Source organism: Pelodiscus sinensis, chromosome 31, assembly GCF_052426305.1.
Source record: "Pelodiscus sinensis isolate ZL-2025 chromosome 31, ASM5242630v1, whole genome shotgun sequence".
NCBI lineage: Eukaryota > Metazoa > Chordata > Testudines > Trionychidae > Pelodiscus > Pelodiscus sinensis.
Window position 1 is genome coordinate 4,108,848 of NC_143082.1, and position 26,794 is coordinate 4,135,641.

At 62.9% G+C, this 26,794-nt stretch overlaps 1 protein-coding gene across 3 annotated transcripts; it reads right to left on the reverse strand.

The window, feature by feature from the left end:
• Nucleotides 1-2,535: 2,535 nt before the first annotated feature.
• On the reverse strand, nucleotides 2,536-26,606 carry SLC25A23 (solute carrier family 25 member 23). Of its 3 annotated transcripts, XM_089774890.1 has the most exons (14): nucleotides 26,190-26,606; nucleotides 22,693-22,819; nucleotides 15,456-15,543; nucleotides 14,794-14,905; nucleotides 11,084-11,242; nucleotides 10,538-10,690; nucleotides 10,108-10,215; nucleotides 9,137-9,304; nucleotides 8,503-8,653; nucleotides 4,373-7,743; nucleotides 4,283-4,312; nucleotides 3,841-4,237; nucleotides 3,589-3,750; nucleotides 2,536-3,549 (listed from the first exon to the last, which is right to left on the reverse strand). In XM_089774890.1, the coding sequence occupies exons 1-10, from the start codon at nucleotides 26,370-26,372 to the stop codon at nucleotides 7,559-7,561; spliced, it is 1,434 nt and encodes a 477-aa protein (XP_089631016.1). In that variant the 5' UTR covers nucleotides 26,373-26,606; the 3' UTR covers nucleotides 2,536-3,549; nucleotides 3,589-3,750; nucleotides 3,841-4,237; nucleotides 4,283-4,312; nucleotides 4,373-7,558. The 3 variants fall into 3 exon arrangements, with proteins under 3 accessions (XP_089631016.1, XP_089631017.1, XP_089631015.1); XM_089774891.1 differs by lacking the exon at nucleotides 4,283-4,312 and having other exon boundaries at nucleotides 3,841-4,222; XM_089774889.1 differs by having other exon boundaries at nucleotides 3,841-7,743.
• Nucleotides 26,607-26,794: the final 188 nt, after the last annotated feature.

Genomic DNA, 26,794 nt, shown 5'->3' on the forward strand with positions numbered 1-26,794 from the left:
CCTCGTCTATTTCTACTGGAAACTAGAGCTGGGTCGTGTTTTCCTTTGCTGGCAAGTCTGAAAAATCTACCCCTCCCCTCTCCAATTTCAGGGTCGTCCCTAGAAACACACCTTTCCACAGTTCTCAGCAAAGGGAAAAGCGGGGGTATAGGGGGTGGGTGCTGTTTTGGCTTGAACAAAACATTTTGCTCATTTTCCATGAGGCTTTTTTATTGTGACGTGAAAAAACAAACAGGCAGGAAATAACAAAAAGTGGGACCATGTCCGTTGCAACACTTTTCTGCCTTTTGTTATCTATGCAAACAGCCACCCAGAACCACCGCGAATTTGAGGAAGGTGCCGGCATCACCCAACCTGCATTTTTGGCTGAAATAACATTATAGTCCCAACAGTTTGTAAACACTTTGACTGCGTCTAGACTGGCATGATTTTGCACAAAATCTTGCCACCTGTCTACACTGCCCGCAAGTATTTGTGCAAGAACACTGACGTTGTAATGTACAAAATCAGTGGTTCTTGCACAAATACTCTGATGCTCCCGCTCAGGAATAAGCCCTCTTGTGCAAGTATTCTTGCGCAAGAGGGCCAGTGTAGACAGCCAAGTTTATTTCTTGCGCAAGAAAGCCCGATGGCTAAAATGGCCATTGGAGCTTTCTTGCCCAAGAGTGCGTCAAAACTGGCACGGATGCTTTTGCACAAAAGCAAATCTTTTGCGCAAAGGCACATGCCAGTATAGACGCTCTCTTGCGCAAATATTTCACGGAAAAACTTTTCCGCTAAAAGTATTTGCGCAAAATCATGCCAGTCTAGATGCAGCCTTTGTGGCAGGGACTGTCTGCTGTAATGGTGTGGATTCGGATAAGGGTTGGCTGTAATTTTCTCTCTCTTCCCTGCCGCAAGTGTGGAATAAATTTTGTCACTTGCACCAAAGCTTGTGTGGATGTGCACCACCTGCAGAAATATATGCTTCTGGCTGGGGGTTCTCTAAGCAGCTGGGTGACATTTAAATCTCATTTGCCCAACTGCCCAGGCGCTGAGCTTACAGGGAACACGGGTCCTGATTTTGGTCCGGGTCTCTGCATTGTCTGGCCTCCAACAGGACAGGGCCTTGATCTTAACAGAACTAACTCCCCCATCTGCTCTCCTGCTTCCCACATCCCCTGCTTCATGTAAACAATGTTGTCACGTGGGGCTCAGCTGCTAATCTGCAGCAAAGCGGTGTGGCCACTTCCCTAGTTAGGGGGCTGGGGGAGAGGGGCCTGGGCCCAGGCCGGTGCCCTGTTGTGTTCTCCTTTCCTTGGGCCTGAGTCTGTCGATACGCCGGCGACCGTGCCGTGCTTGGGGGAGGTTTCCTCCCCTGTGGTTTGCAGAAGGGGAGGGAGAAGCATGAAATATTTAGCAGCCAGCGCTGCGTGTAATTGGCACCGGTCGGGGCCTCGCACCCGGCTGCCAGGGGGGCTGCAGCAGAACCCCAACGGCCTCCTCCTGACAGATGGGCCCCCGCAAGCTGCTCTGCCAAGGGGGCGGCCCAGCCCATGCCCGCAGGGCGAGGGGTGACACAGATGGGACTCTACCAAAGGGTGGGGGGCTGGCGGGCGGGTGTCGTGGGAGTAGCGCCAGGCTGATTGACACCCCGCAGGAAGCAGGCCCCGGATTACTCAGCAGGGAGATTTTATCGCTGATGCTGGCTGGTGTTAGATGTCCTGTGGGTGGGGGGGGGGGGTGGCTCCTGCTGTCAATCAACCAGTCACATGCAGCCGGGCTGCTACAGCCCAGATGGGGCACCCGAATTGCACAGCTGCAGGCAGAAGAGCCAGGCGGAGCGCCCAGGGCAGGCCGGTGAATGGAGACTAGGGCGGTTACTTACGTCCCAAACCCTCCTCTTGTGCCTTTCAGGCTTAAACGGGAGCTCTACTGAGCAAGAGGAGAGCGCCCCTGGTCCAACGTGTGCCCTGGATGCTGTGGGGGTGATCTGTGGTTCTCTGAGCCTCAGTGGCACCCAGGCACTCTAAGGACCCCGCCCCCCAACAGCTGGTCTGACAAAGGAAGCCACTGGCTCCTCTGATGATTGACACTGGAACATCTCTGGGGCAGGAATCCCCTGGGCATATCACTGCCCCCTACTGGCTAGATCTGCTAGTCGCCCCATCGCCCTGGCACCGTATAGCCAGTGAGATGCCGCCCCTGTGGGGAAGAGCAACCCAGTTAACCAGACACAAGGTGGGAGAAAGGAAGGGTGGCTCGGGGGAAACTGAGACACCAATGACCTGACCAGTTCAAGGGCTGGGAGGGAATTTGGGGGTCAGTGGCGGGAGTCAAACCAAGGCCTCCGAGACTACTGGAGAGGATTGTGTCCCAGACATGAGGCTGCACCACTCTGTCCTCCTAACTGCAGCGGATGGCAGAGGCCTCAGCTGTTGTCCGTGCCTCTGGAGGGGGTGGCTTCTGCCCCAGTGGAGGTGGCTGGTGTGATACCTGGCACCGTCCCCACCCTGCCCCAATCCATAGCCCCGCACTGGCACCAGAACAAACAAGAAAGTTTAGAAAACTTTTATTAGCTCTTTTTTCCCTTTAAAGCAGCAGCCCCCCGGGGCACAGAGCCGGGCCTGCCAGCCAGCACATGCAAGAGCCAGGCGCGAGGCAGGCCTGGCCCTGCCGAGAGGGGGCGAGTGCCGTGTTCTTCCCACCTGGTCGGACTGGGCTGCCCAGCAAGGCACCATGGAGCAAAGCAGCTGGGGGAAGGACTGGTGCCGTCATGGGGGCAGGCGTCCCTGGCTCCTGCGGGAATGGCGAGGCTGGCGACCTCTACCCCTCCCCAGGGCCTGGGGGCTCTCAGTGCCCCCTACTGGAGAGGGACCAATGGCCCCTTGGGAAGCCTGTTTGCCCCAGAGTGGGGGGCTGTCTCTGCCTCCCCCCCACAACCTGTCTCTGCCTCCCCCCCACAACCTGCCTCTGCCTCCTACTGTCTCCCCAGCCCTGCGCCACTCATCACTCACACCTCCAATGGGGGGTGGGGGAATTAAATAAGATTAAAATAATAATAAAGGCCCAACACTGCCGGGAGTTTGCAATGTCCTGCCAACCTCCCCTGCCCCACATGGGTCCCTTCCCCATCCCTGTCACAACTTCCCCAGTTCTCGGCTCCGCCACACCTGCTCCTCCCTTCTGGTACCAGGCCCCTCCCCGCAGCCAGTCCTGTCGTCCTTTTGCCCCCCCCTTACACATCCCCCCACGCTCACTATGGGGGGGAGCCTTCCAGCCCCCACAAGGCACCGTCTTCACCCTGCACGGATTTCCTGGGGGTGTCCCTGGAAGGTGCTTGCTCTCTGGTGCCCGCTAGGGGACAGACTTTGCACAGCAGCTTAGGAGCGCGCTGCTGCCGGCCAGCTAGGCAAGCTGGCCCTTTGCCTCAGTTAGCAAGCGTGCCGGCTTCGGGCTCCAGGGGTCCCAGGTTTGGTCCCAGCCAATGGCCAGGGGGAGGGCGAACCACCCTCCTTTCTCCTTTACTGGGCAAGCTCGCTACCTGGATCCCCCTCCTCCTCCCGGCACCTCCAGGCCTGGCAGCTCAGCAGCTGTGAGCCCTGGCACCTCCAGGCCTGGCATCTCAGAGCCCGGCACCTCCAGATCTGGCAGCTAAGAGCCCAGCTGGGCCTGGCAGCTCAGCAGCTGTGAGTCCTGGCACCTCCGAGCCTGGCATCTCAGAGCCCAGCACCTTCAGACCTGGCAGCTCAGAGCCCAGCACCTCCGGGCCTGGCAGCTCAGAGCCCGGCACCTTCAGACCTGGCAGCTCAGAGCCCAGCACCTCCTGGCCTGGCAGCTCAGAGCCCGGCACCTTCAGACCTGGCATCTCAGAGCCCAGCACCTTCAGACCTGGCATCTCAGAGCCCGGCACCTCCGGGCCTGGCAGCTCAGAGCCCGGCACCTTCAGACCTGGCATCTCAGAGCCCGGCACCTTCAGACCTGGCATCTCAGAGCCCGGCACCTCCGGGCCTGGCAGCTCAGAGCCCGGCACCTTCAGACCTGGCATCTCAGAGCCCAGCACCTCCAGGCCTGGCATCTCAGAGCCCGGCACCTTCAGACCTGGCAGCTCAGAGCCCAGCACCTCCGGGCCTGGCAGCTCAGAGCCCGGCACCTTCAGACCTGGCATCTCAGAGCCCGGCACCTTCAGACCTGGCATCTCAGAGCCCGGCACCTCCGGGCCTGGCAGCTCAGAGCCCGGCACCTTCAGACCTGGCAGCTCAGAGCCCGGCACCTTCAGACCTGGCAGCTCAGAGCCCAGCACCTCCGGGCCTGGCATCTCAGAGCCCGGCACCTTCAGACCTGGCAGCTCAGAGCCCGGCACCTTCAGACCTGGCATCTCAGAACCCGGCACCTCCAGGTTTGCCACATCCGTTATGAAAGTAAAACAATTGCCTGAGCCCAGCAGCTCTCTTGTTACAAATTAAGCAGCGAGGCCGGGCGCACGGATCACTCGCCAATTTCCTGATTCTGTTCTTTTCCTGGTTCTGTTCGTTTCCTCAGAGGCATCTGGCAGGACACTGGGCAAGATGGACCATTGGGCTGAGCCAGCCTGGCTGTTCTTATCTACCGGCCGCCCCTTCCACCTGGGAGTGTGGGACATCCCCCGCTTCCCAGGGCTAGCGTGTTCTCTATCAATCCCGCGCCTGGCCTTGGCTCAGAGCTGGCGTCAGCAGGCCGGGAGAGGGGCCGGCCGGCCAAGGTTTGATGTGGAAGAACGTCTGCGTCCGAGGCTGGAGGCGGGGGCTAGATGGCTGCTGCGGTGACAGGAAGAGACTGCGGCTCAGCTCCAAGCAGATCCCAAGGGACCTGGGGGGAGCCCACAGCCAGACGACCTAACCGCCCCCCTACCCAAAAGAACACCACCACAAGCATATTAGCCCTTGCCGCTTCTGGCTGTAGGAGCTGCCCTCCCCAGCCAGTGTGCGTGTTTGTGTGTTGGGGGGGAGAATCCCCGTCTCAATATTGGGGGGGGGGGCTTCACAAGGTTCATAGAAATCCAGGCAGCGTCCACAATAGGCCCAAGTTAAATCCAGCCTAGTGCAAAACAGGCAGGCGCTATCCACAGTGGGTGTCCCAGGGGAGCTGAAGGGGGGGGGCGCGCTGCCCCTTAGCGATGGACATAGGCCCCAAGCTGGAACGACGGGTCCAGGGCGCATGCAGGTGGGTGAAGTTTAGAACGGCTCCGCGGCCCAAGGTTGGGGTGGGGGAGTGGGGTGGGGGGGGGTTGTGATGCTGCCCCTGCTGGATGGACTGTCAATACCTACCCAGCCATGTGCTGGATGGGGGGGGGGGGAGAGGGCAGGGCTGGAGTTGCATATCCTGCCCCCTGCTGGATGGGCTCCTCTGGCCTGTGTGCAAAGGGGGGCTGCTGGGTGCATCATGCTGCCCCCTGCTGGATAACACAGTCAGCATCCTGGGCTGGGCATGCCCCATACTGCCCCCTGCTGGATAACACAGTCAGCATCCTGGGCTGGGCATGCCCCATACTGCCCCCTGCTGGATAACACAGTCAGCATCCTGGGCTGGGCATGCCCCACACTGCCCCCTGCTGGATAACACAGTCAGCATCCTGGGCTGGGCATGCCCCACACTGCCCCCTGCTGGATAACACAGTCAGCATCCTGGGCTGGGCATGCCCCATACTGCCCCCTGCTGGATAACACAGTCAGCATCCTGGGCTGGGCATGCCCCACACTGCCTCCTGCTTGGGTGGAAGCTCACCCCCAACGGCCCTGGCATCCGTCCCCTGGGGTAATCCATGGCCTGGCCTTGACTCCCTGGGGCCACCAGCCCTCGCTGACCCCCCTCCAGCCAGTTGTGTGGCTCAGGCTGCGTCCCTCTCCCCAGCACGGCCCTGCCCCCTCTGCTCAGCATGCCGTGCCTGCGCCCTGCCCCACCCGTTGCTGGCAGGCCAGGGGGCCTCCTGTGCTGTGCAGGGGGAGAGCTGTTCGGTGCATGCAGGGGAGGCCGCCCAGAGGAGAAGGGGGGGGCTAACCAGTGCCAAGTCTCCTCCCCAGGCAGGGACACGGAGACAGTGGGTGGCAAGGGGGGCAGGGCAGGCTGCTAGCTCGGACTTCACGGGAAGCGGGTGTGGGGTGGCAAGGAAGGTCTCTGCAGAGGTAGGGCCCCGGCTCCTGTCTGGGCACTGGTGTTTTAGGGTGCAGCCCCCTGGATGAACCGGGCAGTGCCTGGGTTGAGGGGGAGCTGCGGCAGTTCCAGCTGGGATCTTGTAACGCTATTTGGGGGGGCGTTCCTCTCGGCAGGAGGCGGCCCCCAGTGGGATCCAGTGGCAGCACTGGAAGTCCGGGTGGGGGAAGGGAAGTGGCTAGTGGCGGACTCTCCAATGGGGTGCAGCGGTGGTGCTGATCGGAGGGTTTCCCCAGTGGTAGGGCTGAGCTGGGAGTGTTGATTGGAGGCCTCTCCACTGGGATCCAGTTTGGGTATTGATTGGAGGGTTTCCCCGGGGGGATCCAGTGTCGGTGCTGAACTGGGGGTGCTGATTGGAGGGTTTCCCCGGTGGGATCCAGTGTCGGTGCTGAGCTGGGGGTGCTGATTGGAGGGTTTCCCCGGTGGGATCCAATGTCGGTGCTGATTGGGGGGGTTTCCCCGGTGGGATCCAGTGTCCGTGCTGAGCTGGGGGTGCTGATTGGAGGGTTTCCCCGGTGGGATCCAGTGTCGGTGCTGAGCTGGGGGTGCTGATTGGGGGGTTTCCCCGGTGGGATCCAATGTCGGTGCTGATCGGGGGAGGTTTCCCCGGGGGGATCCAGTGTCGGTGCTGAGCTGGGGGTGCTGATTGGAGGGTTTCCCCGGGGGATCCAGTGTCGGTGCTGAGCTGGGGGTGCTGATTGGAGGGTTTCCCCGGGGGATCCAGTGTCGGTGCTGAGCTGGGGGTGCTGATTGGAGGGTTTCCCCGGTGGGATCCAGTGTCGGTGCTGATTGGGGGGGTTTCCCCGGGGGGATCCAGTGTCGGTGCCATTGGGGGTGCTGAATGGAGGAGTCTCCACTGGAATCCACTGGCAGTGAAATGTCAGCAAGTGCTTGTGGAGGGGGTGCAGCAAAGCCCCCCCCCCCCTCCCGCGTGCAGGAAATGTGCAGCATGCAGGGAACGGGGCCGTGCGTGTGTCATGCACGTCCAGGAGCGACGCCCCCTCCGCAGAACTGGGGGAGGGGGTTGGAGAGTCTCACACTCAAAAAAGCCGAAACTTCAGCCTTGTCTTAACCCCCCCATGCCCCGGCTCTGCTCCTCGCCCACCCCTGGCCAAGCTGCCCCCAGCAGACGTGCTCCGCCTGGTGGTCAGGCTGAAGGGTTCCTCTTTCCCCCCCGGGCCTGCTCCAGGGTTTGGTCCCCTGGCCCGGCGCAGTCCTGCCGGCATGGGAGGGGGGCCGGGGGTTGGGTGCAGCTGAGCTCTCGCAGCGTCTCCGGAGGCCCCCAGCTCCGGCACTTCCCGGCCCCGCTCTTGCGCCAGCCGGCTCCAAAGTGCAGCGTGGGAGGGCGGGTGGGGGGGGGGGAGCATCCTTGCCTGCAGGGGCAGCGGGTTCATCTGGACGTCACGCCCAGCAGCTGCTTCATGTTCTCGTAGACCACGTAGCTGATGCTGACGGCCGGGATCACCTTCATGAAGTTGGGGGCGATGCCCCGGTACAGGCCCAGCACCCCTTCCCGCGACAGGATATGCCTGAAGAGCCCCAGCATGGTGGGCTGGGGGGCACCCTCTATGGAGGCTGGGGGGAGAAGGGGTCCCGGTCAGGTCCTGCCCGTTATGGTCACCTTCACCCGACCCCCACTCTCAGGGCCTGAGGCTCAGTTACACTCAGGCTATGGGGGAACGGGAGGTGACCCCAAAAAATCTCCCTGCAGAGGGGACTTTCCCTACCCCAGTTTTTAGGGAGCTCTGCCCCACAGCAGGTGGCTCGGAGGCATTGCCATAGGGCCAATGGGGGGCAAAGCATAAGGTCGAGCAGGGAGCCAGGCAGAAAGCCCCAAATGTGGTGAATGCATCCGGTATCAGCTGTGCAGCCATGCAGCACAGGGACAGCTCACTCCGCATGGAAATGCAGCTGCGTCTGGGGAGAGGCACGGCCTCTGGGCGCGGCGATGCTGCACAGGGAGGGCGTGTCCCAGGGCTGAAACTGACTTACACTAAACTCGCCCCCACCCCACGGATCTGCCCTGGCACTGGTCCAGGAGAAGTGCAGTGGGGAAGGGGCCGAGCGCCCGTGGGGCACGGCGAGGGAGACCCCATCTCTCCCTCAGTCACGGCCCCAGTCTGGAGAGGAGGCAGCCGGGCACCGTGGCTGCTGCTGATCCCGCCTCTCCCTGGCTGTATGGGGACTGGATCACTGGTCCAACGGGATGTTCGCCGAACCCATAATGCACCGGGTCAGCTCCTGGGATCTCGCTGCTTTTGCATCCTGAGGCCACACCCAGCCCTGTGATATCTGGGCCACTGCTGGCGCCCCCCCCCCCCCGCCCCATCTCACCTTGGGCTTGCATCCGGGTCCTCACCAAGGCCAGGGGGTAGCTGGCGATCTGCCCGCAGGTGCTGGACACTGTGCCGCAGGCCAGGAGCACCAGGATGCCTGGGTCGGCAGTGTGCGAGCTGTATTTCTGAAGCCACATGTTCTTCAGCGTCTGCAGGGAGGAGGAGAGCAGAGCTGACGAGGGGTGGATGGATGCCAGGGCTGGGGGGTTCCAGCAGAGGGATGGGAGTACTGGGTGGATGCCAGGGATGGTAGGCTGCCGGGGGACTCAAAGTGAGGATCCCTGGGCTCTCCCCCTAGTTCTGGGAGAGGAGTGGGGTCTAGTGGTTAGAGCAGGGGGGAGCATGGGAGTCAGGACTCCTAGATTCTACCCCCAGCTCCAGGGGAGGAGAGGGAAAGTGGGGTCTAGTGGTTAGAGCAGGGGGGAGAATGGGAGTCAGGACTCCTAGAGTCTACTCCCAGCTCTGGGAGGAGAGCAGGGTCTAATGGTTAGAGTGGGACGGGTCTGTAAGTCAGGACTCCAGCATGTGACAAATGGGTCCACTCGCAGCCCCCTACTTCCAACCGTGGGGGAGGAGCTTATGTGCAAACAGGCTCCGCCCGGCTTGCAGGCCCGTGCGCCTCTGGCCCTGACCTCGTAGATAGCCAGGTCGATGCCGGCGTAGGGGATGATGCCCAGCACGTTGGGCAGGTAACCCTTGTAAAAGGCCCGGAGTCCCTCCTTCCGTAGGATCTTCTTTGCGCAGTCCGCCATCCCTGCGTACTGGCCCGTCTTCCGCAGGGTCAGCCGGGTCTTCAGCACCTGGGGGACAGATTCCTTAAGGACCGTGATAAGGGGCACCATGGAAATGCAGCCGCCTCTGGGGTGGGGCACGGCCACGGGCTAGCAGTGCAGCACTGGCTTGCTCAACACTAAAATGCAGCCGCCTCTGGGGTGGGGCACGGCCACGGGCTAGCAGTGCAGCACTGGCTTGCCCAACACTGAAATGCAGCCGCCTCTGGGGTGGGGCAGGCAAACGGTTTGACAGAGCAGCTTAGTACTGGACCACAAAATCATTGGGAGGATGGGGGAGAAAGGGGCATTTCTCCAGCTGGCATCTAGCCAATTGCAAGAGGAGAGTACCCCCTCCTGTGCCCCCACCCTGCAGCACAGCACCGACTAGTGCCCTACAGGGGCATCCGGATCAGCACTGGGTCAGAGCCCTCTAGCGCCACATTGGGATCCGAACGCAGTCCAAGTGCGCACCTCCTACATTGCCTGGGGTACTTATCTCTGATCCTTCCCAATCGTCACTGTATTTAGCCTCAGGCAGGACACGGCTCATGCTGCTATTACCCCCATTGTGCAGCGAGGGAAACTGAGGCCAGGATGCTGAGGGACATGCCCAAGGTCACGCAGCCAGGCATTGGCAGAGCTGGGGCCTGAATTCAGCTCTTACGAACAGCAGGCCTGTGCCTTCGCCATTCCTCCAACAACACCGCAAGTCCCTGCTTTCACACCGGGCAGGAGAACTTTCAAAGGAGGCAGGGCAGTAGCTACCACGCTGGATGCAAACCCTGGCTATGTGCTCTCTGGCGGTGGCTCGGCATCCGCAGGGGCCTCACCTCCATGGGGTAAATGATTGTCTGAGCGGTGGCGCCGGCCAGCGAGCCGGCCACAAATCTCTCCTGCACCCGCAGCGTCTCCTGCTGGCCGCGGATCCCACGCTTGATCTGGGATGAGAAACAATAGATCAATCGCCTGTGCCCAGAAGGCATTTTCCAGTTTGCAGTCCCCGCCCCACCTTCTAGTGGGCAAAAGCTGTAGTCCAAAGGAACGGTCTTGGGGGTGGGGGGGGGGGGGGGGGCTGTCTGCATTCAGAGGGGCTTGGGACTCGAACTGGGAGCCAAGATGCCTGGGTTCTGGGAGGGGAGAGGGATCTAGTGGATGAGACTAGGGGAACTAGGAGCCAGGACTCCTGGGTTCGTTCCCTGGCTTTGCACCCCCCCACACTCCCCCCCCCCCCCGCCATAGCTCCACACTCCCCACACCCACCTGCTCGTAGGCCATGAACTTGATGGCCGACTCGGGCGCAATCTTCAGCACGTTGATTCCGTTGCCGCGCCACAGCGAGCGGACGCCCCCTTCCTGGATCATGCCTTTCAGCCCCCCAAACACATTCATGTGGTTGGTCTTGGAGGCATGAACCTGTGCCGGAGAGGCTGCAGCATCAGTGCCCCGGGGAGGGGACCCTGCCTGGGCGGGGTGGGATGTGGCCCAGCCTCGCCCCGGCCTCCTGGAATGCGGCCGCCTCTGGGGTGGGGCACAAGGAGGTTGTCCCAAGCCTGCGCGTTCAGGGCGGAAATGGGGCCACTTCTGGGGTGGGGGCCCTCAACTGGGCTCACTGCCCATCTCCAACCCCTCCCCCTGCCTGTCCTTCTGCAATGCCTCTCATTGGCACTCTCTGCCCAATCCCCAGGTGCTGCTCTATTCCATGCCCGCAGATGCCCACGGGCGCCACTGCACAGCCAGGCTGCCCAGATGCAGAAGGCCCGCTTCCCAATAGCCACAGAATTCGGGGGCCTATTTTTTTTTATTTACCTGCATGAAAACTTTAAGCCGGTCCAAGGGGGCGGTTCCGGTTCTGGAGACGGCTCCTGCCATGGCGCCTGCCAGCAGCTGCTTCCACCACATCCCCGTCTTCTTCTCCTTCTCGGAGAATTCGTCAGGCACGGTAAGGCACTCCCCGATATCCAGGACCTGCCAGGGGAGATGGGGAGGGAGGTGAGTGGATCAGAACCAGGACCCCCAGGAATAGCCAGAGCCCTGGAAGGAAACCCCCTAAAGAACAGCACCACAAGGCTGCTATCAGCTGACCTCAAAGTGCTTTACCAAGGAGGTCAGTAACAGGACCCACCTACAGATGGGGAAACTGAGGCATGGAGGGTATGCCGAATGGCAGAGCCAGGAACAGAACCCAGGACTCCAGGTGGTAGGGTACAGTACAATTCGGCCTGTGGTGCCCGTGAGGGCGCTGCTGCCTGGTCCCCTGGCATGGCAGCTGGTGCTGGATGGATGGCATGGGAGAGCTTTCCCTCTACTGGGGAAGGGGCCAGAACCGCACATGGGCGCCAGAGAAGGGTGATGCTGTTTGGGCACAGCAGCCAGGGGCTGGGTCGGAGCTGGGAAGCCCCATGGCTTGTTCCCTGCCCCCCCAGAGCCAGCCAGTCCCCCTGACCCAGGGCTGGATCAGAACCAGGGCCCTCCGGTGGGGAAAAGCCTCTTCTCCCTCCTGCCAACCCAACCCCATGCTACCGGGAGCCTGGGACTTGTTCATGATCTGGGTCAATTTACCTTGGCCGGTCACCACGTCTCACACCTCCAGGGAGCGAGCGAGCGGGGCTCCCCCGACAGGAGCCCACAAGGCCATGGGGCAGGTGGGGGGGGGGGGGTGCCCTGATAACAGGCAACTAGGTTTTCCAATAAAGGACTCCCAGAGCCCATCCCCACCTTGGCTCTCCCCAAGGACACTCACTCCCTTCCCCCAGCTCCGCTCCCCGTTGCAGCTGCCCCCAGACCGTTCATGAGCCGGGGAAGGGGGTCACCTGCAGCTGGGGGGAGCCAGGTGGCAGGAGAATCCCTGGCCCCAGGGCTGTGTTACAGGGGCCCCCGAATTAGCAATTCAGATTTTGGCGGGGGCCCAGGGGGAAGGTACCCCTCCCCAACACTACCACCAGTCACCTGTGCTATGGGGAAACTGAGGCACGGCGCCAGGCCGGGACTCGGCCGGCACAGCGCATGGAGACTATGACAGAGCTGGGGAGACCCCTGAGTTCTCCCCTCTCTCTGCTCTAATTCCCTCGTCCCCACGCCCTCCGGGGATAAAAACCGAGGAGTCCCGACTCCCAGCTCCCCTCCCCCGCTCCCGGCTCTAATCACTGGACTCATGGGGAACCCCGGCCTGCCACAAGCAGGGGTTTTAATAATCCCGGCTGGCTAGAAGTGGGGCACGGACAGACAGAGAAAGACGCCCCTGGGGATGAATAACCCCACATCCTACCCGTTGGGGATCCCCCAGGACAGATCCCAAGCCCCCGAGGTGTCTCTGTTCAGCCTCCCACAGCTGGGCCAGCGCCTGGACTCTGGGGAGCCCACCGAGAGCGGCCCGGCGGAGCACGGCGGGGCACGCACCAGCCGGGCGCCCTGCGGCGGACGAGGGCTCCTCCATGGCCGGGTGGCGAGTGGGAGAAGGTGAGAGAGGGTGGGAAGGGCTGGGCAGGCAATAAAGCCTCCTAGAAATCCTGCTAATGAGATTAGAGGGCTTGTGGTGGAGGAGGGACTTGGGCAGAGCCGCTCTGTCCTCTAGCTCATCCGGCCGTTGCAGGGAGGGGAAACTGAGGCACGGGGGAAGGGGAACAGACATCGATGCCTTATGGCACCCTTGGAAAGGGTTCAGAAAAGGGCAACTAAAATGATGAGGGGTTTGGAACAGGTCCCATATGAGGAGAGGTTAAAGCGACTGGGACTTTTCAGCTTAGAGAAGAGGAGACTGAGGAGGGATATGAGAGAGGTCTATAAAATCATGAGTGGTGTGGAGAGGGCGGATAAAGAAAAGTTATTTATTAGTTCCCTAAATAGAAGAACTAGAGGACACCAAATGAAATGAATGGGTAGCAGGTTTAAAACTAATAAAAGAAAGTTCTTCTTCACACAGCGTGTAGTCAACCTGTGGAACTCCTTGCCAGAGGAGGCTGTGAAGGCTAGGACTATAATAGAGTTTAAAGAGAAGCTGGATAATTGCATGGAGGTTAGGCCCATAAAAGGCTATTAGCCAGGGGATAAAATGGCGTCCTTGGCCTCTGGTTGTCAGAGGCTGGAGAGGGATGGCAGGAGACAAATCGCTTGATCATTGTCTTCGGTCCACCCCCTCTGGGGCACCTGGTGCTGGCCACTGTCGGCAGACAGGCTACTGGGCTAGATGGACCTTTGGTCTGACCCAGTACGGCCGTTCTTATGTTCTCATGGTAGCACTCAGAGGGTGCCCTGCCTCCCTGTGGCCCCCCCAAAATGTTAATTGCTAAATGGGATGCCCCCACAGACCCCCCTCCCCACCCCCTGGGTTGCTCGCCCAGCACCCCCTCCCCATGCAGGCAGCAGTCGCTGCTGGAAACAGACACGGGGAGGGGTAGGGGCTCCCCTCCCCCACCCGCCGCTCTAACCACTGGTCTCCACTCCTCTCCTGAAGCTGGGGATAGAACCCAGGAGGCCGGAGGCCCAGCTGCGCTGGTCTGACCCGCCCCCTATCAATCACGTTTAAATATAAACAGTAAATCTCAGCCGGTGTGGGTCACTGGTGAGATTAGCCCAGCAGGGAAACAGCCCTCGCCGGGCTGGCCCCCTCCCAGCTGCCCCGGGTGCCTGCTGAGAAGGGGGTTAGGGAGGGGCAAAGGGAGGGGGTAGGCCATGGCTCCCTGGGGAAAGGGGGGCAGGGCGCTGCTCAGTCTGGAGAGACCCCCTGGGCTGCTCCCCTTGGGCCGCCGACAGCCCGAGAGCAGGAGACAGCTCTGCCCTTAGCGGCAGGGACAGAACCCAGGAGTCCTGGCGCCACTGGCCCCGCCCCCTTGACCCGGGCCCCGCCCAGAGTCAGGAAATGAACCCAGGAGTCCTGGCTCCCAGGCCTCTGCTCTAACCACTAGATCCCACTCCCATCCCAGAGATGGGGAGAGAACCCAGGAGTCCTGGCTCCCAGGCCCCTGCTCTAACCACTAGATCCCACTCCCATCCCAGAGATGGGGAGAGAACCCAGGAGTCCTGGCTCCCAGGCCCCTGCTCTAACCACTAGATCCCACTCCCATCCCAGAGATGGGGAGAGAACCCAGGAGTCCTGGCTCCCAGGCCTCTGCTCTAACCACTAGATCCCACTCCCATCCCAGAGATGGGGAGAGAACCCAGGAGTCCTGGCTCCCAGGCCTCTGCTCTAACCACTAGACCCCACTACCATCCCAGAGATGGGGAGAGAACCCAGGAGTCCTGGCTCCCAGGCCCCTGCTCTAACCACTAGGCTCCCTTCCCAGAACCTGGCTCTAACCCATCCACTCCACTCGGAGCCAGGTATAATCCCAGGGTTCGTAGCCACCCTCCCCTCCCACTGCTGGGACCCTGGGGACCAGTCCCGGTTCCAGCCCCGCCAGGCACCTCCCCGTCTCGGGCGGCCCCGGCCAGGTGACACAAGCCGGTGGGTCTTGCCCAGGTTCCGGCCCCTGGGGGGAACGGGGGGAGACCTGGGCTCTCCGGGAGCGGCTCCCCCTCACCATGGAGTGCTTCCAGTAGTGGACGACCTCCTCCATGTTCTCCAGCGGGTTGAGGATGAAGTGGTCTCTCCACTCGAGCCAGTCGATGGTCATGGTGCCGTCCTTGTCCATGCTGCCAGGCAGACCAGAGACACACCCAGGGTGAGGGGCGCCCCACAGGACCCGCCCCAGCCCCGCTGCTGGCCCCACCCCAGCCCTGGGCACAGACACTCAGCCGCCAAGACAGGAAGCAGGTTTATTCTCCCCAAGTCACAGCAGGGGGAGCTGGGACAGAGAACTACCCCCCCGATCTCATCCCATCCTGGGAATCAAGGGCAAAGCTGAGAACAGAACCCAGGAGCCGTGGCCCCCAGTCCCTGCTCTATCCACTAGTCCCCACTCCCCTCCCAGAGCAGGAGACAATCCAGGAGTCCATGCCCCTAGCCCCTGCTCTAACCCCTAGTCCCCGTTCCCCTCCCAGAGATGGGGACAGAACCCAGGAGTCGATGCCCCTGGCCCCTGCTCTAACCCCTAGTCCCCACTCTCCTCCCAGAGCAGGAGACTGAACCCAGGAGTTCGGGCCCCCAGCACTGACGCAGACTGACCTGGCCGGGGCTGCGAGTGGGCGGCCGGGGGACGAGGGGGGGAGGCGTACGGGCGGATTGGGGGGCCCCAGGTCTCACCTGTTCAGGATTTTCTCCGCTTGCTGCAGGGAGATGTAGACGCCGAGGCTGTGGAATGTCTGTTGGATTTCGGACACATCGATCTGGCCTGGGTACAAGCAAAGGGGCGGCGCAGGTCAGCAGGGTGGAGGGGGGGGGCAGGCAGGCGGGGCAGAGTACGTGGGGGGGGGGGTCTACCCGGCTAGAGAGCTTCAGACAGGGGCATCGCAGAACAGCAGGCAGGGAGATGACAAGGTGGGGGGGGGTTGGTTTGTATGCCCCCCCCCATGCTGCATGCCCAGGGAGATCAGCAAGCAGAGCTGGGATGGGGGGGGGGGGGGAGTGCATTCTGTATGGGGGGGAGGAATCTGCCTACCCCACACTTAGGTTCCTGCAACGAGCCCCCCAGAAGTGGGTGCCGGTGTCCCACCTGGAAGAGAGAAAGAGAAGGGGGTGGAACAGGGGTCTGGCTGGGGGGGGGGGATCCAGGCTGCAGCCAGTGGACTCGCCAGGTGCCGGGAGCTGGCCACTAGGGGAGGAACAGGGATCCCTGTCACGCAGGACTGGGGGCACCGCCCCCCCAGCCCTGGCTCAGCCCCACAGCACTGGACTCAGCAGCTGGAGTCCTTCGGGGGTCCCAGGTGGGTGGGAGGGTCACAAGAGAGGACGGGAAGGGAGGCGATTCCCCAGCTGGGCTCCAGGCGCAAGTCCCGATCCAGGGGTGGGCACACGCACACGTGTAGACACGAGTGTGGGTGTGCACAAGGAGTGTGAGCACACGGGTCTCCGGCCCTGCACAGAGCCCCATGCCCGTGCACCTGCCCCTTTGGCCCCCAGCCACATTGGCGGGTGCCTCTGGGTAGAGGCGTGCAGAAGCTGGGGGGCACAGCAACCAAGGGGGGGGAAAGTAGGGGGTGGGGTGGTCACAGAAGGAATGGGACAGTGGGGGGGGAGTGGGACGGAGCAGGGGTTGGGGTTGGGGGGGGGGGAATCAAAGTGAATCCTGTCTGGGAGAGAGTGAGACAAACAGAAAGTGGGGGGGGGGGGGGGCTGAGAAAACACCTTCCCCGGGGAGAGACGAGGAAGCGAAGGGCAAAGGGGAGAGAAACGCATTTAACTGGGGGCAGCGAGTCACCGCCCCACCCCCGCCGTGTAACAGCCAGACCCCCGCCCAGCCACTCGCATGGACAGCCAGCCCCTGCCCCGGACCCCCATGCCCCTGCCCAGGGGATGGAGAGGGGCCCACAGGGCCAAGATCAACCACCCACAGGCCTCCGTGATCCCCCCCCCCCCGTGCTGACCCCCAGGGGCTCTGAAGAGCTCTTACATAAGGGGCTCAGGGCAGTTAGGAGAATTAAGTCCCGTAGGGTTAATCCCTGGCTCATTCCCAGTGGCTGGGGACGTGTCTCTCGGCCCCTGAGTCCAGCCGGCAGCAGGGAGCCCAGCGGGGGACGGGCTGTGGTCCCAGGGCATGGAGCCGCGGGGGCCACGCGCAGAGAGGGGCGGCGCACGATCCAGCCCCGGGAAGTTGGCCGGCTGCGTGGCACGAGGCACAGAGGGAGGCCAGGGGCTGTTCTGCTTTGCTGCGGTAGCATCTGCCTTCTGCCTCGTCCATGCACCCACCTTATCCTGTGTCAGCCCCGTGCACCCACCCCCTGCCAGCCAAACCCCTTCACCCACGTCTGCCACTCCCTTCCTTCCAGGCATCCACCCGTCAGCCCCATCCCTCCACCCCACGACAGCCCAGCCCCAGCCCCCCACCCACCCTCTGCCACATCCATCCCCCCACCTCATCCTGTGCCAGCCCCGTCCACCTACCCCACGGCAACCCACGTCTGCCACTCCCTTCCTTCCTTCCAGGCATCCACCTGTCAGCCCCATCCCCCCACCCCACGCCAGCCCAGCCCCAGCCTCCCCACCCACCCTCTGCCACGTCCATCCCCCCACCTCATCCTGTGCCGGCCCCGTCCACCCACCCCACGGCAACCCACGCCTGCCACCCCTATCCTTCCAGGAATCCCCCCCCCACCTCAGTCCCATCCACTCACGCTGTGCCAGCCCCATCTCTCTGCCACCCCCACCCTTCCAGGCATTCACCGTGGGCCAGCCCCACCCATGCACTGAGCCACTCCCAGGCCATAGGGTCCCAGTTACCCCCAGCCCAGAGAGGCAACAATGAACCTCTCCCCATCCAGCCACAGCATCCCCCGCACGGGCAGGAAGGGTGGCCCAAGGCTGGGAGTCCAGGCCTGGGACTTGGCAGGGCTGGGTTCAATTCAGTTCCCAAGCCACAGACTCCTGTAGCGCTCAGTGCCTCAGTTTCCCCCTCAGGAAGAGGGGGCCGATGGGGCATTCAGACGCTATGGTAACGAGAATGATAATTAGCACCTAAGCTCCATCTCTGTGTCTCATCAATTCTAATATCCCGGTTACCATAGTAGCTCTGTGCCAGATAAAAGCTTAAAACAACTTTCAACTCCAAGCGCTTTCCCCACACGGGGCGACATCGGGATCCTTTCAAGCCTAATCGGGAGATGCGGCTACCTCTGGGGTGGGGTGCAGGGGCCGTCTGCCCATATGCAGCCGCGCTGCTCTGCAGCACAGGGCGCCAAGGCTTATCCAGAGCCAAGACGGAACCGCGGCGGAGAGCTGAGGTCAGTGGAATCCAAGCAGGGAACCCGGCCAGTTACACCCACGTCACTTGCCAAAGTGCTCCAGAATCGGCAGCCGCTGCCCAGACTGTCACTGCAATATGGCACCTCTTGGGGGCCAGCCCTGAGTGGGACAGGAGGGCTGCCCCCACCCCGCAGCACAGCGCCCCCTAGTGCCATGCTGAGAGCCAGGGGAGAGCGCCCCCTAGCTGCAGGGTCTCCAAAATTTTTGAGCCCAAGATCACTTTTTGAATTTAGGTGCAATCCAAGATCTACCTCAAATATAAATACCCTGGCCCCGCCTCCTTCCCGCCCCTTCTCTGAGGCCCCGCCCCTTCTCTGAGGCCCCGCCCCGGTCACTCCACGCTCCCTCTCTTGCCTTTCATCAGGCTGGGGCAAAGGGTTGGGGGTGCAGGCTCTGGGCCTGGATTAAGGGATTTGGAGTGTGAGGGGCTCTGAGCTGAGCTTGGGGCAGGTAGTTGGGGTACCGGAGGGGGCTCTAGGTGCAGGCTGTGGGAGGATGTTTGGATGCAGGATGCTCAGGGCTAGGGCAGGGGTTTGGGGGGCAGGAGGGGGTTCATGACGAGGGTAGGAGGTTGGGATGTGGGCTCCAGCGGGGCCCTGCTGGTGGCTCCTGGTTGGTGGTGCAGTGGGGCTAAGGCAAGCTCACCCCGGCCCTGGACCACTTCCTAAAGCTGCCAGCAAACTCCCTCCCGAGTCCTGTTGTGCCCCCTCTCTGCACTGTGGAGACAGGATACAGGATGGAAGAGGGGGCACCCGGACATCAGCGCCCCTCCTCTGCCCAGAAAGCAGGAGGCTCCCCAGGGGGAGGGGCAGCTCACAGGCAAAGGGCAAGAGATGCACAGCAGTGGGGGCAGGGACAGCTGAAATGCCAGCACTTGATAACCTGTTGGTCAGACCAGTCAGGTTCACCCGTGTGATGCTCCAAGATCTACTGGTTGGTGACCAGAGCCCTAGCGAGTCCCTGCTCTGTTCCCCCCAGCATAGCGTCCCCTAGTGCCACGCTGGGGTAGCACTGAGTGCAGGGGAGAGCGCCCCCTAGTGAGCCCTGTTGGTCTCCACAGCACAGCGCCCCCTAGTGCCACGCTGGGGTAGCACTGAGTGCAGGGGAGAGCGCCCCCTAGTGAGCCCCTGTTGGTCTCCACAGCACGGCGCCCCCTAGTGCCACGCTGGGGTAGCACTGAGTGCAGGGGAGAGCGCCCCCTAGTGAGCCCCTTCTGTTCCCCACAGCACAGCGCCCCCTAGTGCCATGCTGGGGTAGCACTGAGTGCAGGGGAGAGCGCCCCCTAGTGAGCCCCTTCTGTTCCCCACAGCACAGCGCCCCCTAGTGCCATGCTGGGGTAGCACTGAGTGCAGGGGAGAGCGCCTCCTAGTGAGCCCCTGCTGTTCCCCACAGCACAGCGCCCCCTAGTGCCACGCTGGGGTAGCACTGAGAGCAGGGGAGAGCGCCCCCTAGAGAGCTCCTCTCCTGCTCCCCCCCAGCACGGCGCCCCCTAGCACTGCACGGGGGACCAGGGGAGAGTGCCCCCTAACAAGCCCCACTCGGACTGGTTCATTCCTGACCCGGGAAGAGAAGCAGCAACTCCGGGCCCCCAGCATCACTCCGTGCTCCTTAGAGGTCTCCCATCCAAGCACAGACCTGGCCCAGCCTTGGTTGGCATGGGCAGCGTGGCAGCAGCCGGGCACTGCCGGCGCTGGCTGGGAGCCTGGGCTATCCCCGGGCCGGTGTCTCTCCTGGCTGTCAGTGTCAGCATAGGGAGGACTAACAAGCCACCCACCCTCCAGGCTAAAAATTGCCAGGGCGTGATGCCAGCTGCGCCTGCTTCTCATCTCCCTGCTGCCCACACACGGAACGGCAACCCCCCGCCCCTGCACCGGGGGGCTGAGCCAAAGGGCCGGAACAGGGAGCCGGGGCGGAGAGGGGCTGGGGGAGGGGGAACACACTTCTCCCCAACCTCCTGGCTGGGGGGGAAAGAGAGCCAGGTAGGGTGGGAACAAAGTGCCTGGGGCACGTTTAAGTCCCTGGCACCAGCCCGGATCCATCCGTCTCCGGCTGGAAGCTGTTTCTAATCCAACATCCTGCCCCCTCACCTCGCCACGTGAGCCGAGTTGGCCGGGACTCAGTCCGGCTCATGACAGACCCAAGGGCCGTGAAAAGAGCACCCCACGGGCTGGCAGTCCGGCAAGGAGGCCACGGATGAGAGGTGGAGGCTGAGACCACGGAAGGCAGGGGCCTGGTGTGTGTTATGGTCGTGCCCAGAAGCGATCAGGGTGCTGGAAACAGAAGTCCTGACTCCCAGAGCCAAGAACCTCCCTGCTCTAACCACTAGACCCCACTTCCTTTCCACCCCCAGGCACAGAAGCCAGGAGCCCCTCACCTCCCTGCTCTAACCACTAGACCCCACTTCCTTTCCACCCCCAGGCACAGAAGCCAGGAGCCCCTCACCTCCCTGCTCTAACCACTAGACCCCACTTCCTTTCCACCCCCAGGCACAGAAGCCAGGAGCCCCTCACCTCCCTGCTCTAAACACTAGACCCCACTTCCTTTCCACCCCCAGGCACAGAAGCCAGGAGCCCCTCACCTCCCTGCTCTAACCACTAGACCCCACTTCCTTTCCACCCCCAGGCACAGAAGCCAGGAGCCCCTCACCTCCCTGCTCTAACCACTAGACCCCCCCCCCCTTTCCCAGGGCAGGGGATGCTCCTGCGAGAGGCACAGTGGGCAGAGACTGGGGTGCTGGCGTCAGGGGCTCGGTGCCTGTGAGCAGGGAGGGGAGCAGCCACAGGCGGTTCTGAGCCAGGCTCCGGGCTGTCCCATCCAGGACCGTCCCTCGCAACCCCAGGGGCCTGTGTGGGGCTGGGGCCTTGAGGGAGCCAGATCTGGACGGTGCAGGCCGAGGGAGCCAGGGAAGGAAGCAGGAACGGACAGAGACAGGCCCTGTCTGGCACTCAGGTCCCTCAGTCCAATGGGGGCCAAGAAAAGTCCAGGGAGAGGGGGTCCTGGCTGGCACAGAGCTGGCACAGGGGCCCTGCTCCCAGGTCCTGGTGTAGGGGTGGATCCGAGCACCATGCCCAGCGACAGATTGGGGCAGCGTCAGGGTTTGGGTGGGGCCATGGCAAGGTGGCCCTAGGGAGTAGGAGGGGGCAGGGCCCAGTGTTCCTGGGGGGGCAGGAGGGGACGGAGCTCAGTAGCCCCAGGGGGTGGGGCAGATTTCACCGTGTCCCGGCTCTTCTCTGTTCCCCAGGGGCTGCGGGGAGACAAGCAGCCCAAGCCGGATCCCCAGGCTCAAGCTATCCTGGCCCCCACCACTGAGTGCAGGGCCTGGGGCAAGCGGGGCAAGAGAGAGAGAAGGGGGAGGGGAAGAAACGCCAAAGGGGGCAAGATGCAGGGGAGGAAACGGAACAGAAGGGAGAGGGCAGTCGGGGGAGGGAGGAACGGATGGAAGGGGGAGCTGGGGGTGGGCAGGGGGTTGGGGATGGAAGGGAGTCAGCAGAGGAAGGGGTGGGGGAGGGATGGAAAGGAGAAGGGAGGGGAGGTTGGGGGAGCAGAGGCGGGGGAGAGGGAGGTTGGTGGAAGAGTCAGGAAGGAAGGGAGGGAGGGAGGGGCTGTGGCGGGGGAAGGGGAGGGGAGGTATGGAGGGAAGGGAGGTGTTGGGGGAGAGGAGGGATGGAAGGAAGGGGGGCGGGGGAGGGAAGGGAGGTGGCAGGGGGGCCAGGGAGGAGAGAGAAGGGATGGAAGGAAGGGGGCCGGGGGAGGGAAGGGAGGTTGCAGGGAGGCAGGGGAGGAGAGAGGAGGGATGGAAGGAAGGGGGGCGGGGGAGGGAAGGGAGGTTGCAGGGAGGCAGGGGAGGAGAGAGGAGGGATGGAAGGAAGGGGGGCGGGGGAGGGAAGGGAGGTTGCAGGGAGGCAGGGGAGGAGAGAGGAGGGATGGAAGGAAGGGGGGGGGGGAGGGAAGGGAGGTGGCAGGAGATGGGGGAGGAGAGAGGAGGGATGGAAGGAAGGGGGGCAGGGGAGGGAAGGGAGGGTGGAAGGAAGGGGGCAGGAGAGGGGGGAGGAGAGAGGAGGGATGGAAGGAAGGGGGCGGGGGAGGGAAGGGAGGTTGCAGGGGGGCAGGGGAGGGAGGGAGAGGAGGGGAGGAGAGAGGAGGGATGGAAGGAAGGGGGCGGGGGAGGGAAGGGAAGTTGCAGGGAGGCAGGGGAGGAGAGAGGAGGGATGGAAGGAAGGGGGCGGGGGAGGGAAGGGAGGTTGCAGGGGGTGCAGGGGGGCAGGGGAGGGAAGGGAGGTTGCAGGCGGGCAGGGGAGGAGAGAGGAGGGATGGAAGGAAGAGGGGTGGGAGAGGGAAGGGGAGGGGCGGCGGGGGGGCGGGGGAGGGAAGGGAGGTTGCAGGGGGGCAGGGGAGGGAAGGGAGGTTGCAGGCGGGCAGGGGAGGAGAGAGGAGGGATGGAAGGAAGAGGGGTGGGAGAGGGAAGGGAGGCGGCGCGGGGGCGGGGGAGGGAAGGGAGGTTGCAGGGGGGCGGGGGGAAGGGAGGTGGCAGGAGGCGGGGGTGGGGGAGAAGGGAGGCGGCGCGGGGGCGGGGGCGCAGTACCGTCATTGTTGCGGTCCAGGCTGTGGAACATGAGCAGCAGCTTGCGCTCTCGCTCCTGCAGGTAGCGCGCAAACTCCTCAAAGTCCAGCTCGCCATCCTGGTCCGTGTCGCCCTCACGCAGGATCTCCTGGCATGGGGGGGGGACAACAGCTGTGAGGAAGGGCCAGTCCGCCCCCTCCCTTCCGCACCTGCTACCCCGACAGCCCACTTCCACTGCTGAGAGAGACTGGGAGCCAGGACACCTGGATTCCACCCCCGCCTCTGCGAGGGGAGTGAGGTCTAGTGGTTAGAGCAGAGGGCAGATGGCATCTGTGGATGGCACTGTGGATGGGGGGGGGGTAAGAAGGTGGGTATCCCCTGTGGAAATATCTGATTGGTTGCATGTGTTACTCTGTGAGAGAGCTGGTCGGCAGGAGGGTAGTTGTGCAAACAGCTAGTGTGCAAGGGTGCATGTGAGCCATGAGTGTGCAAGAGTGCTTGTGCAAGCATCCATAGAGCAGAGTTCGCAGCACAGATTCCCAGGCACTTGGATGCCAACTGCCCCCCTCGCCCCAACTGGGCGTTACCCACCCTTGGGAGCTCCAGACAGCCAATGGGGGCAGGAGCAGGAGGCCGGACCAGGGCTGTGCTGGAAAAGCCAAGGCCGTGTGCTCAGGGAACATCTCCCCACTCCCACCGCCTCCCCCTGACAATGACAGAGCTGTGATGTATCGTGATCTGATCTGAGGTTGCCTCACACACCCGGCCTCTGAGCAACCCCCGTGGGAAGCTGAGTGTCAGGGCGCAAGTCTCCACCACCACACAAAACCTCACTCTACAAAATGCCCGGAGACCAGGGGAAACTGAGGCACAAAGGGGGGGGCCTTGCCCCTCAATTAGAACCCAGGAGTCCTGACTTCCAAGCACCCCAGCTCTAGCCAGTGGTCCTGACCCAGTCCTATGCTCTAACCACTGCGCTATGCTGCCCATCGCCAAGGCCTCCAGAACTGGGTTTGGTTTGGATCTGGGTTCCACCAGGCCTTAACTTCTAGTGGGGTTGGGAGACTCTGTCCTCCTCACCCTCCCACTGGGCCCTTGTGGTGGGGCAGGGGTCCACGCCCCACGCCAGCCTCTCTGGCTTTGCCACGTGTCTCATTATTAGGGCCTGGTTCAGGCCTGGCTCAGGCCCCGCTATTTTCAGCCTGTTCTGTTTACATTCCACATGCCGGTCCGGCTCATTCGCACATCCCAGATGCTCATGTGAGAGGCTGAGAAGGAGACAGGGAAGTGGGGGTGGATATGAGGGCGCATCGGGGGCACTTGTTCTATGAGACGTTTCCAGGCGCAGGCTGGAAAACAGGTACTCGAGGGCTTGGAGTAAGGACTCCTGGGTTCTGTCCCCAGCTTTGTGAGGGAAGTAGGAGTTAGTGGTTAGAGCAAGTGGCTGGGCATCAGGACTCCTGGGTTCTTTCCCCAGCTTAGAGAGGGGAGTGGGAGCTAGTGGTTAGAGCAAGTGGCTGGGCGCCTTTGTGAGGGGAGTAGGGGCTAGTGGTTAGAGCCAGAAGCTGGGCATCAGGACTCCTGGGTTCAACTTCCAGCTTTGAGATGGGAGTAGAGTCTAGCGGCTAGAGCCGGACTCCTGGGTCCTGCCATAAGCCCAGGGAAAGAGGCAGGGGATGGGAGTCAGGAGACCTGGGTTCAATTTCTGTCACTACCCCTAACCCGCTGCGTGGCTTTGGCAGAACAGTCTTTGGGCCTGCAGTGTGAGAGAGCAGGGCTTGGGGGCAGGCGATGGACTGGGGATGGGGGGTCCGGCGGATCCCTTCCTCCCCCAACCTCGGCGGCTCTGTGATAAGAGGCCACAAGCAACGGGCTAAAAATAAGGCTGGAGACATGAGCAGTCGCCTATTTATACCTCCCCGTGCTTGTTTGTATGTTTCATTCTGCACCCCCCACGCTTCCCCCGGCTCTCGGCTTCCGAAGCAGAGGGATGCCCGGCCATGCTGCCCTCCCTGGGGTCCTGCCAAAACAATTGGCCTGGTGGGTGGAACTGGGGGTACAGAATAGACTCAGCCCACCAGAGAGTCAATCCAAGCTGGGGATGTCCTCCCAGCCACTGCTCACGGCCCCCCGCCGCTGCAGGTTGGGCCTGGCAGATTGTGCCGGCTAGCAGCACAGAGGTGTACTCACGAGGGCACGTGAGCAGATGTGCACTTGTTTGTGAATGTGCATATGCATTCACGGGGGGCGCACACACACGTGATCACACAGGGACCTGTGAGCAGATGCACGCTTGTTTGGGAACGGAACGGTGCGCACACATTCCCAGGGTGCATGCACAAGAGAGCAGAGGCACACTCGTTTGTGAATGGGATGTGCACACACTTTCACGGGGTACACAAACATGAGACCGCACGGGGGCACGAGAGCAGATGCACACTTGTTTGTGAATGGGATTGTACATACACAATCGTGGGGGGCTAGCGTACGACTAGCAAGGAGACTGGGAGGCCTCCAGGACTCCTGGGTTACTCTCCCACCTTTGGGAAGGGAGGAGACAGGACGCCAGGACTCCTGGATGTGCCTGTCCACACACAAGTGAGTGTGGGGCTCACGTCCCCCCATGGAGACACCTGTGGCTGTGCCTAGATTCCCAAACAGATGTGTGGGCGCTCACATGCCCCATGCGTGTTCGCATGTCGGTGCGTGCCATCATGCATGTGCTCACCTGCAAGCCTACGTGTGCTCATGGCCCCCACATGATTTGGGGTGTGCGCACCCTTCTGTGTGCACCCTCAACCAAGCATGTCCGTGCTTGGGTACCAGTGGGGGGGGGGGGATCCACCTTCCCACTCACTGAGCACCAGAGGACTCTGACAGCTCCTTGTCCTTGGCACAGGGCACAATTAGGGATCAAAGTCTTAGGGAGTGGGGAGAGAGGATCCCCCTGTGGCGCCCCAGGACCCCACTGCCCAGCCACACCTGGAGCCAGTGGCACGCAGAGGCCAAAGCAACCTCGCCCAGCCCGGTGGCTGCTGCTGAGAGGCACTGAGTTCCCCTGAATATTGCTGGGGGACAGAGGGTGCGGATCCTGCCTCACCCCTTCCCAGGAATGGGGCCAGGGGGAGGGGAGTAGCTCCCAGCGTCACTGCCCATTGCCAGCTCTGCCCCTTGCTCCTGCTGCCCAGTGCCTCCCAGCCCCACACTGGAGAGCCAGCAGTTCCCAGGCAGAAAGCAGTGGGGTCCAGCAGGGGGGCACTGGGAGCCAGGACTCCTGGGTTCTATTCCCAGTTTAGGGTGGGGAATGGGGGCTGGGAGCCGGAACTCCTGGGTTCTCGCCCCAGCTCTGGCTGGGGAATGGGGAGGGGCTGGGAGTCAAGGTCTAGACCCAGCTCTGCCACGGATTCACTGTGCGACCCTGTGCAAGTCCCTTACTCCGTGCCTCAGTTTCCCCACTGTACCGCGACGCTCCCTGCCTGGGCCGAGGGCCTCAGCCCCTCCCCACGTCCCCGGCCTACCTGTTCGGCGTGGGAGCCGGCGTTCATGCCCATCCGGGCCAGCCCCTCCCGCAGCTCGTTGATGTCCACCCGCCCGTCCTTGTTGGTGTCCAGCTGGTCGAAGAGCTCGGCCCAGTACTTCTGGCGCTCGGGGACCCGGCCGCCCGGGCAGGGCGCTGGCCCCCCCTCGCGGGCACCCCGCATGGCGCGGCTCCCCGCTAAGCCCCAGCGCCGGGGGGCCCCCACCTGCCGCGCTCCGGGGCTGGGCTCCTAGCGGAGCTGGCGCCCGGCCCCTGCCCGGGGGCTGGGCCTGGGCTGCATGGCCGGCCAGCTGCCCGGGCCCCTGCGGCTGGCACCCCGGGGCTGCTCGCGCCTGGGAGCGCAGGATCCCTGCCAGGCTCCGGGGGAAAGCGCCGCCGCCAGCGCAAGGGCATCTCACAATGCGCTGGTTCCAGTCGCCTCCCACGGAGATTGTTCCCTCCGCCCCCTTCCCTCCCTGGCGCGCTGCTGCGGGAGAAGGGGGGCAGGGGCCCGTCGGAGAGGCTGCAGCCTCCCCCAGTCTGCCAGGGAAAGTTAGCAACAGAGAAGGAGCCAGGACGCCTGGGTCCTATCCCAGCTCTGGGAGG

Excerpts from the sequence above, each read along its gene's own strand:
- SLC25A23 (XM_089774891.1), bottom strand. The coding sequence starts at position 26,372 with ATGCGGGGTGCCCGCGAGGGGGGGCCAGCGCCCTGCCCGGGCGGCCGG. Across the intron at positions 8,654-9,136 it reads TCGACCTGGCTATCTACGAG|ACGCTGAAGAACATGTGGCT; the intron begins GTCAGGGCCAGA and ends TCCTCCCTGCAG. Across the intron at positions 7,744-8,502 it reads GACCCGGATGCAAGCCCAAG|CCTCCATAGAGGGTGCCCCC; the intron begins GTGAGATGGGGC and ends TTCTCCCCCCAG.